At 35.8% G+C, this 12,500-nt stretch overlaps 1 protein-coding gene across 1 annotated transcript in view; it reads left to right on the top strand.

Moving 5' to 3' along the window:
* LOC133640844 (F-box only protein 16-like) overlaps window positions 1-12,500 on the top strand; it is a 21,642-nt gene that overhangs the window by 6,118 nt on the left and 3,024 nt on the right. Inside the window, exons 5-8 of the mRNA XM_062034525.1 lie at window positions 8-175; window positions 237-550; window positions 8,059-8,170; window positions 11,136-11,352. Of these exons, the coding sequence (XP_061890509.1) occupies window positions 8-175; window positions 237-550; window positions 8,059-8,170; window positions 11,136-11,352 (811 nt within the window). The remainder of the gene's footprint in view (window positions 1-7; window positions 176-236; window positions 551-8,058; window positions 8,171-11,135; window positions 11,353-12,500) is intronic.

The following is a 12,500-nucleotide window of genomic DNA, read 5'->3' as shown; positions in this document are numbered from 1 at the left end:
GACACAGGTGAGCTGGCGCTGGAGAAGCCTGGCAGAAATGGACCAGGTGTGGATGCCCAAGTGCGTGAGACTGGGCTGGTTCCTCACCTTCTGGCCCTCGCAGTTTGAAGGAGGCGCGTGGAAGAGAAAGTACGTCCAGAAGGTGAAGGACATGCTGCCGGCTCCAACCAACCAGGTGGGAAACCAACACGTCCCTCGTGAGAAGATGCAAGCTCAAATGTGACTTGGACTTGCAGCACGCCGAGGTTGCAGCGAGCAGCAGGCGGGAAGTGTCAGATGTTCCTCAGCCAAGCAAGCAGGAAGTGTCAGATGTTCCTCAGCCAAGCAAGCAGGAAGTGTCAGATGTTCCTCAGCCAAGCAAGCAGGAAGTGTCAGGTGTTCCTCAGCGAAGTGACGAGCAGGACGCCAGAAGAAGGTTTGGCAGCAGATTGAAGAAGGAGAAAGTTCCACCTTGGAGAGACGCTGACAGATGTCCCAAAGACACCAGACGCTTCAACTACCTGGACAACTTGGACACCATTGGCCCAGCAAATGGACCGATCACAGCAGCGTAAGCTTCTCTTATAATGGAATACATTCTTATTCGTCCTCAAAATTTGACACACAATACCCTGTCATGACAACGTGAAAAGGTTTTTTTGGGGGTTTAGAAATGTTTGCAAACCTATTCAAAACTAGAATTTGTAATCACAGTAGGAATGGCCGAACCGCCGATACGCGTGAGTGGAACTGAAATGCTTGGGTGTCCAGGGTGAGTGGAGTGTGTGGATGTTGGAACGCTTCGAATCGGATGAGAAATGTGGGATATGCAGTCAAATGTATATTTCCCATTCATTGTCAATGGGGGGGAAATTCCTGGTAATTCCGCGAAATTTGATGATTGGATGTGATAAAACCTGACATTGTTTGAATGATTGGATGTGATAAAACCTGACATTGTTTGGATGATTGGATGTGATAAAACCTGACATTGTTTGGATGATTGGATGTGATAAAACCTGACATTGTTTGGATGATTGGATGTGATAAAACCTGACATTGTTTGGATGATTGGATGTGATAAAACCTGACATTGTTTGGATGATTGGATGTGATAAAACCTGACATTGTTTGGATGATTGGATGTGATAAAACCTGACATTGTTTGGATGATTGGATGTGATAAAACCTGACATTGTTTGGATGATTGGATGTGATAAAAACTGACATTGTTTGGATGATTGGATGTGATAAAAACTGACATTGTTTGGATGATTGGATGTGATAAAACCTGACATTGTTTGGATGATTGGATGTGATAAAACCTGACATTGTTTGGATGATTGGATGTGATAAAACCTGACATTGTTTGGATGATTGGATGTGATAAAACCTGACATTGTTTGGATGATTGGATGTGATAAAAACTGACATTGTTTGGATGATTGGATGTGATAAAAACTGACATTGTTTGGATGATTGGATGTGATAAAACCTGACAGTTTGGATGATTGGATGTGATTAAAACTAACATTTTTTGGATGATTGGATGCGATAAAACCTGACATTGTTTGGATGATTGGATGTGATAAAACCTGAAATTGTTTGGATGATTGGATGTGATAAAACCTGACATTGTTTGGATGATTGGATGTGATAAAACCTGACATTGTTTGGATGATTGGATGTGATAAAACCTGAAATAGTTTAAATGATTGGATGTGATAAAAACTGACATTGTTTAAATGATTGGCTGTGATAACAACTGACATTGTTTGGATGATTGGATGTGATAAAACCTGACATTGTTTGGATGATTGGATGTGATAAAACCTGACATTGTTTGGATGATTGGATGTGATAAAACCTGACATTGTTTGGATGATTGGATGTGATAACAACTGACATTGTTTAAATGATTGGATGCGATACAACCTGACATTGTTTGGATGATTGGATGTGATAAAACCTGACATTGTTTAAATGATTGGATGTGATAAAACGGACATTGTTTGGATGATTGGATGTGATAACAACTGACATTGTTTGGATGATTGGATGTGATACAACCTGACATTGTTTGGATGATTGGATGTAATAAAACCTGACATTGTTTGGATGGTTGGATGTGATAAAACCTGACATTGTTTGGATGGTTGGATGTGATAAAACCTGACATTGTTTGGATGATTGGATGTGATAAAACCTGACATTGTTTGGATGGTTGGATGTGATAAAACCTGACATTGTTTGGATGATTGGATGTGATAAAACCTGACATTGTTTGGATGATTGGATGTGATAAAACCTGACATTGTTTGGATGATTGGATGTGATAAAACCTGACATTGTTTGGATGATTGGATGTGATTAAAACCTGACATTGTTTGGATGATTGGATGTGATAAAACCTGACATTGTTTGGATGATTGGATGTGATAAAACCTGACATTGTTTGGATGATTGGATGTGATAAAAACTGACATTGTTTGGATGATTGGATGTGATAAAAACTGACATTGTTTGGATGATTGGATGTGATAAAACCTGACATTGTTTGGATGATTGGATGTGATAAAACCTGACATTGTTTGGATGATTGGATGTGATAAAACCTGACATTGTTTGGATGATTGGATGTGATAACAACTGACATTGTTTAAATGATTGGATGCGATACAACCTGACATTGTTTGGATGATTGGATGTGATAAAACCTGACATTGTTTAAATGATTGGATGTGATAAAACGGACATTGTTTGGATGATTGGATGTGATAACAACTGACATTGTTTGGATGATTGGATGTGATACAACCTGACATTGTTTGGATGATTGGATGTAATAAAACCTGACATTGTTTGGATGGTTGGATGTGATAAAACCTGACATTGTTTGGATGGTTGGATGTGATAAAACCTGACATTGTTTGGATGATTGGATGTGATAAAACCTGACATTGTTTGGATGGTTGGATGTGATAAAACCTGACATTGTTTGGATGATTGGATGTGATAAAACCTGACATTGTTTGGATGATTGGATGTGATAAAACCTGACATTGTTTGGATGATTGGATGTGATAAAACCTGACATTGTTTGGATGATTGGATGTGATTAAAACCTGACATTGTTTGGATGATTGGATGTGATAAAACCTGACATTGTTTGGATGATTGGATGTGATAAAACCTGACATTGTTTGGATGATTGGATGTGATAAAAACTGACATTGTTTGGATGATTGGATGTGATAAAAACTGACATTGTTTGGATGATTGGATGTGATAAAACCTGACAGTTTGGATGATTGGATGTGATTAAAACTAACATTTTTTGGATGATTGGATGCGATAAAACCTGACATTGTTTGGATGATTGGATGTGATAAAACCTGAAATTGTTTGGATGTGATAAAACCTGACATTGTTTGGATGATTGGATGTGATAAAACCTGACATTGTTTGGATGATTGGATGTGATAAAACCTGACATTGTTTGGATGATTGGATGTGATAACAACTGACATTGTTTAAATGATTGGATGTGATAAAACCTGACATTGTTTGGATGATTGGATGTGATAACAACTGACATTGTTTAAATGATTGGATGTGATACAACCTGACATTGTTTGGATGATTGGATGTGATACAACCTGACATTGTTTGCATGATTGGATGTGATAAAACCTGACATTGTTTAAATGATTGGATGTGATAAAACTGACATTGTTTGGATGATTGGATGTGATAACAACTGACATTGTTTGGATGATTGGATGTGATAACAACTGATATTGTTTAAATGATTGGATGTGATAAAACCTGACATTGTTTGGATGATTGGATGTGATAACAACTGACATTGTTTAAATGATTGGATGTGATACAACCTGACATTGTTTGGATGATTGGATGTGATAACAACTGACATTGTTTGGATGAGTGGATGTGATAAAACCTGACATTGTTTGGATGATTGGATGTGATAACAACTGACATTGTTTAAATGATTGGATGTGATACAACCTGACATTGTTTGGATGATTGGATGTGATACAACCTGACATTGTTTGGATGATTGGATGTGATAAAACCTGACATTGTTTGGATGGTTGGATGTGATAAAACCTGACATTGTTTGGATGATTGGATGTGATAAAACCTGACATTGTTTGGATGATTGGATGTAATAAAACCTGAAATACTTTAAATGATTGGATGTGATAAAAACTGACATTGTTTGGATGATTGGATGTGATAAAACCTGACATTGTTTGGATGATTGGATGTGATAAAACCTGACATTGTTTGGATGATTGGATGTGATAAAACCTGACATTGTTTGGATGATTGGATGTGATAAAAACTGACATTGTTTGGATGATTGGATGTGATAAAAACTGACATTGTTTGGATGATTGGATGTGATAAAACCTGACAGTTTGGATGATTGGATGTGATAAAACCTGACAGTTTGGATGATTGGATGTGATTAAAACCTGACATTGTTTGGATGATTGGATGTGATAAAACCTGAAATTGTTTGGATGATTGGATGTGATAAAACCTGACATTGTTTGGATGATTGGATGTGATAAAACCTGACATTGTTTGGATGATTGGATGTGATAAAACCTGACATTGTTTGGATGATTGGATGTGATAAAACCTGAAATAGTTTAAATGATTGGATGTGATAAAAACTGACATTGTTTAAATGATTGGCTGTGATAACTGACATTGTTTGGATGATTGGATGTGATAAAACCTGACATTGTTTGGATGATTGGATGTGATAAAACCTGACATTGTTTGGATGATTGGATGTGATAAAACCTGACATTGTTTGGATGATTGGATGTGATAACAACTGACATTGTTTAAATGATTGGATGCGATACAACCTGACATTGTTTGGATGATTGGATGTGATAAAACCTGACATTGTTTGGATGATTGGATGTGATAAAACCTGACATTGTTTAAATGATTGGATGTGATAAAACTGACATTGTTTGGATGATTGGATGTGATAACAACTGACATTGTTTGGATGATTGGATGTGATACAACCTGACATTGTTTGGATGATTGGATGTGATAAAACCTGACATTGTTTGGATGGTTGGATGTGATAACTGACATTGTTTAAATGATTGGATGTGATACAACCTGACATTGTTTGGATGATTGGATGTGATAAAACCTGACATTGTTTGGATGGTTGGATGTGATACAACCTGACATTGTTTGGATGATTGGATGTGATAAAACCTGACATTGTTTGGATGATTGGATGTGATAACAACTGACATTGTTTAAATGATTGGATGTGATACAACCTGACATTGTTTGGATGATTGGATGTGATACAACCTGACATTGTTTGGATGATTGGATGTGATAAAACCTGACATTGTTTGGATGGTTGGATGTGATAAAACCTGACATTGTTTGGATGATTGGATGTGATAAAACCTGACATTGTTTGGATGATTGGATGTGATAAAACCTGACATTGTTTGGATGATTGGATGTAATAAAACCTGAAATACTTTAAATGATTGGATGTGATAAAAACTGACATTGTTTGGATGATTGGATGTGATAAAACCTGACATTGTTTGGATGATTGGATGTGATAAAACCTGACATTGTTTGGATGATTGGATGTGATAAAACCTGACATTGTTTGGATGATTGGATGTGATAAAAACTGACATTGTTTGGATGATTGGATGTGATAAAAACTGACATTGTTTGGATGATTGGATGTGATAAAACCTGACAGTTTGGATGATTGGATGTGATTAAAACTAACATTTTTTTGGATGATTGGATGCGATAAAACCTGACATTGTTTGGATGATTGGATGTGATAAAACCTGAAATTGTTTGGATGATTGGATGTGATAAAACCTGACATTGTTTGGATGATTGGATGTGATAAAACCTCACATTGTTTGGATGATTGGTTGTGATAAAACCTGACATTGTTTGGATGATTGGATGTGATAAAACCTGAAATAGTTTAAATGATTGGATGTGATAAAAACTGACATTGTTTAAATGATTGGCTGTGATAACTGACATTGTTTGGATGATTGGATGTGATAAAACCTGACATTGTTTGGATGATTGGATGTGATAAAACCTGACATTGTTTGGATGATTGGATGTGATAAAACCTGACATTGTTTGGATGATTGGATGTGATAACAACTGACATTGTTTAAATGATTGGATGCGATACAACCTGACATTGTTTGGATGATTGGATGTGATAAAACCTGACATTGTTTGGATGATTGGATGTGATAAAACCTGACATTGTTTAAATGATTGGATGTGATAAAACTGACATTGTTTGGATGATTGGATGTGATAACAACTGACATTGTTTGGATGATTGGATGTGATACAACCAGACATTGTTTGGATGATTGGATGTGATAAAACCTGACATTGTTTGGATGGTTGGATGTGATAACTGACATTGTTTAAATGATTGGATGTGATACAACCTGACATTGTTTGGATGATTGGATGTGATAAAACCTGACATTGTTTGGATGGTTGGATGTGATACAACCTGACATTGTTTGGATGATTGGATGTGATAAAACCTGACATTGTTTGGATGATTGGATGTGATAACAACTGACATTGTTTAAATGATTGGATGTGATACAACCTGACATTGTTTGGATGATTGGATGTGATAACAACTGACATTGTTTAAATGATTGGATGTGATACAACCTGACATTGTTTGGATGATTGGATGTGATAAAACCTGACATTGTTTAAATGATTGGATGTGATAAAACTGACATTGTTTGGATGATTGGATGTGATACAACCTGACATTGTTTGGATGGTTGGATGTGATAAAACCTGACATTGTTTGGATGATTGGATGTGATAAAACCTGACATTGTTTGGATGATAGGATGTGATTAAAACTAACATTTTTTGGATGATTGGATGTGATAAAACCTGACATTGTTTGGATGATTGGATGTGATAAAACCTGACATTGTTTGGATGATTAGATGTGATAAACCCTGACATTTTTTGGATGATTGGATGTGATAAAACCTGACATTGTTTGGATGATTGGATGTGATAAAACCTGACATTGTTTGGATGTGATAAACCCTGACATTGTTTGGATGATTGGATGTGATAAAACCTGACATTGTTTGGATGATTGGATGTGATAAAACCTGACATTGTTTGGATGATTGGATGTGATACAACCTGAAATAGTTTAAATGATTGGATGTGATAAAACCTGACATTGTTTGGATGATTGGATGTGATAAAACCTGAAATAGTTTAAATGATTGGATGTGATAAAAACTGACATTGTTTGGATGATTGGATGTGATAAAACCTGACATTGTTTGGATGATTGGATGTGATAAAACCTGACATTGTTTGGATGATTGGATGTGATAAAACCTGAAATAGTTTAAATGATTGGATGTGATAACAACTGACATTGTTTGGATGATTGGATGTGATAACTGACATTGTTTAAATGATTGGATGCAATAAAACCTGACATTGTTTGGATGGTTGGAAGTGATAAAACCTGACATTGTTTGGATGATTGGATGTGATAAAAACTGACATTGTTTAAATGATTGGATGTGATAAAACCTGACATTGTTTAAATGATTGGATGTGATAACAACTGATTGTTTAAATGATTGGATGTAATAAAACCTGACATTGTTTGGATGGTTGGATGTGATAAAACCTGACATTGTTTGGATGATTGGATGTGATAAAACCTGACATTGTTTAAATGATTGGATGTGATAACAACTGATATTGTTTAAATGATTGGATGTGATAAAACCTGACATTGTTTAAATGATTGGATGTGATAACAACTGACATTGTTTAAATGATTGGATGTAATAAAACCTGACATTGTTTGGATGATTGGATGTGATAAAACCTGACATTGTTTGGATGATTGGATGTGATAAAACCTGACATTGTTTGGATGATTGGATGTGATAAAACCTGACATTGTTTGGATTGGATGTGTTTCTGCAGGCCAACGAAGAGCGGAGCAAACATTTTCCAGACAAAAACTCAGCAATCAGACGACATGACAAGGAAGATGTTGTCTGACACAAACTACAAACTACGCAAAGTTAAATCTCTGGTAAACCACTTTGACATTAAAACTACTAGTCTATAGTTACAACATTAATACTACTATCTACTGTATATACTGTATATCCATACACAAACACATACATATACACGAGTATACACATATAAATACATGACTATACACATATATACATACATATATACATGATTATACACTTATATAAATACATATATACATGATTATACACATATATAAATACATATACACACATATACAGTGTATGAATATATAATGTCATACTATACCAATATACACATGTATACTTGGGTTCGTGTATGTTCATATGACAGCAAATTGGCGATGTTCCCCTAAAAATCAGGCTTTATGTCAGGTGATACTGTATGTTCAAGTGTTACTGTATGCTCACATGTTACTTTGTCTGTTTTACTGTATGTCTACATGTTACTGTATGTCTACATGTTACTGTATGTCTGTGTTACTGTACGTTTACATGTTACACATTACTGTATGTTTACATGTTGCTTTGTTTACATTTTACTGTATGTTTATGTATTTCTGTATGTCTACATGTTACTGTATGTCTGCGTGTTACTGTATGTTTACATGTTACTGTATATTTACGTGTTATTGTATGTCTACATGTTGCTGTATGTTTAAGTGCTACTTTGTTGACATATTACTGTACGTTTACATGTTACTGTATGTTTACATGTTACTTTGTTTACATTTTACTGTGTGTACGTGTTATTGTATGTCTACCTGTTAATGTATGTCTCCGTGTTACTGCATGTTTACATGTTACTTTGTTTACATGTTACTGTGTTTACGTGTTATTGTACTTCTACCTATTAATGTACAGTATGTCTCCGTGTTCCTGTATGTTTACGTGTTTCTACTGCATGCTTACGTGTTTCTACTGCATGCTTACGTGTTACTGTATGTTTACGTGTTTCTACTGTATGCTTACGTGTTACTGTATGTCTACATGTTACTGTATGTTTATGTGCTGCTGTATGTTCACGTGTTACTGTTTTACACGTTACTTTGTTTACATGTTACGGTAAGTCTCTGTTAACGTATGTCTGTGTTACTGTATGTTTATGGGTTACAACTTTATGTTTACATGTTACTGTATGTTTACATGTTACTACTGTATGTCTACGCCTAACTGTATTTCTACCTGTTAATGTACAAACCCCATTTCCATATGAGTTGGGAAATTGTGTTAGATGTAAATATAAACGGAATACAATGATTTGCAAATAATTTTCAACCCATATTCAGTTGAATATGCTACAAAGACAACATATTTGATGTTCAAACTGATAAACTTATTTTTTTTGTTGCAAATAATCATTAACTTTAGAATTTGATGCCAGCAACACGTGACAAAGAAGTTGGGAAAGGTGGCAATAAATACTGATAAAGTTGAGGAATGCTCATCAAACACTTATTTGGAACATCCCACAGGTGAACAGGCAAATTGGGAACAGGTGGGTGCCATGATTGGGTATAAAAGTAGATTCCATGAAATGCTCTGTCATTCACAAACAAGGATGGGGCGAGGGTCACCACTTTGTCAACAAATGCGTGAGCAAATTGTTGAACAGTTTAAGAAAAACCTTTCTCAACCAGCTATTGCAAGGAATTTAGGGATTTCACCATCTACGCTCCGTAATATCATCAAAGGGTTCAGAGAATCTGGAGAAATCACTGCACGTAAGCAGCTAAGCCCGTGACCTTCGATCCCTCAGGCTGTACTGCATCAACAAGCGACATCAGTGAGTAAAGGATATCACCACATGGGCTCAGGAACACTTCAGAAACCCACTGTCAGTAACTACAGTTCTTCGCTACATACAGTAAGTGCAAGTTAAAACTCTCCTATGCAAGGCGAAAACCGTTTATCAACAACACCCAGAAACGCCGTCGGCTTCGCTGGGCCTGAGCTTATCTAAGATGGACTGATACAAAGTGGAAAAGTGTTCTGTGGTCTGACGAGTCCACATTTCAAATTGTTTTTGGAAACTGTGGACGTCGTGTCCTCCGGACCAAAGAGGAAAAGAACCATCCGGATTGTTATAGGCGCAAAGTTGAAAAGCCAGCATCTGTGATGGTATGGGGGTGTATTAGTGCCCAAGACATGGGTAACTTACACATCTGTGAAGGCGCCATTAATGCTGAAAGGTACATACAGGTTTTGGAGCAACATATGTTGCCATCCAAGCAACGTTACCATAAAAGAGTGCAGGTACTAGACTGGCCTGCCTGTAGTCCAGACCTGTCTCCCATTGAAAATGTGTGGCGCATTATGAAGCCTAAAATACCACAACAGAGACCCCCAAACTGTTGAACAACTTAAGCTGTACATCAAGCAAGAATGGGAAAGAATTCCACCTGAGAAGCTTCAAAAATGTGTCTCCTCAGTTCCCAAATGTTTTCAGTGTTGTTAAAAGGAAAGGCCATGTAACACAGTGGTGAACATGCCCTTTCCCAACTACTTTGGCACGTGTTGCAGCCATGAAATTCTAAGTTAATTATTTGAAAAAAAAAAAAAAAAAAGTTTATGTGTTTGAACATCAGATATCTTGTCTTTGTAGTGCATTCAATTGAATATGGGTTGAAAAGGATTTGCAAATCATTGTATTGCGTTTATATTTACATCTAACACAATTTCCCAGCTCATATGGAAACGGGGTTTGTGTCTTTGTTGTTTTTATCCAATTTGATTTTATTGTTTTGATTTTGTACGGTGTCCTTAGTGCCCAGAAAGGCGCTTGTTACTGTATGTTAACACGTTACAGTATGTTCACTTGTTACTTTTACATGTTACTGTATGTTTACGTGTAAACTGTATGTTCACAAGCTACTACTGTATGTCGATGTGTTTGACAAACTTCCCTCTGCAGTTGAGTATCAAATTAATATGTAGACTTTTGATATTATTTCCATAGGAATGTTTCTCGTATATGAGATATTACCTTCTCTTTAGATGCTCCTCACTTCAAACTGCGAACAAGACCGTCCTCCTCAGACACGCTGGGCGTCTCCCAGTCCGAGTGTGCCGGTTACCATGGAGACGGCGGAGAAGTTGCTGAGGTTAAGTCAGTGGAATGCTGGGAGACGTCCGGGCCCTGCGAGGACGCCGATACCCAGCATGAGTGTGGAGGCGCTTAAAGCCTCTCAGCGTTCAAACAGGAGCCTTCCCAGTAAGTCCTGAGCGAGCAGCTACACGACAGCTAAGCACACACGACATAGGTAAAAAAAAAACAATAAAAGGGGACATTTGTCAATATAAACATACATCAAATAATTATAGTTTCATATTCCTTACACATACAAAGTCTCCAAGGCAGTATTAGAAAGCATCCAGTAACAAATGTGTCCGCATCATTCAACTTACTGTGTCATGAGCATAACTATAACTATTTTGACAACTAGGTGTCACAAAAAAATAACATTTTAAAAAATACCACCCCACTTCAATTTAAAGACAGCATAAGTCTATTCCAGACGGCATCATTCTCTGTTTGACTCATTTCACTTGATCAAACCTTTTTTAACATTCGCTACTAAATAATACATGTATCAGTTCTGCTGATATCGTATTAAATTGATAATGGTAATTGATAATTCAAGACTCCAACATTGTATCAGAAGTGAAGAAGTTGTATTGGGACATACCTCTTATACCTATTTACAGTACATCCGAAAAGTATTCACAGCACTTGACTGTTTCCACACTTTGTTACAGCCTTATTCCAAAATGGAATACATTCATTTTTGTCCTTGAAATTCTACACAATACCCCATAATGACAATGTGAAAAAGTTGTTTTGGAAATGTTGGAAAATGTATAAATATATACAAATTTGAATTTTCAATTCCAAATTTGCAATTTTTGTTTTGTTTTTGCAAATTTAATAAAAAATAAAAAGTAAGAAATGACATTTACCTAAGTATTCACAAGGCTGTAATTGCTGCCAAAGGTGCATCAACAAAGTATTGAGCAAAGGGTCTCAATAGATATGTACATGTCATTTTATTTTTATTTTTAATACATTTGCAAACAATGTTTAACATTTTTTTTGTTAAGATGGGGTGCTGAGTGAACATTTATGAGAAATAAACTTGTTTGATTTTAGCAAATGGCTGCAATGAAACAGTGAAAAATGTGAAGGGATATGAATACTTTCCGTACCCACTGTATATACACACATACATGTATATATATATAAATACATATATATATAAATACATATAAATACATATATATATACATATATAAATACATATATAAATACATATATACATACATATATAAATACATATATAAATACATATATACATACATATA

This window comes from Entelurus aequoreus, linkage group LG23, assembly GCF_033978785.1.
Source record: "Entelurus aequoreus isolate RoL-2023_Sb linkage group LG23, RoL_Eaeq_v1.1, whole genome shotgun sequence".
Classification (NCBI taxonomy): domain Eukaryota; kingdom Metazoa; phylum Chordata; class Actinopteri; order Syngnathiformes; family Syngnathidae; genus Entelurus; species Entelurus aequoreus.
The sequence above is the reverse complement of the archived record's forward strand: the minus strand, read 5'-3'. Positions and strand labels throughout refer to the sequence as shown.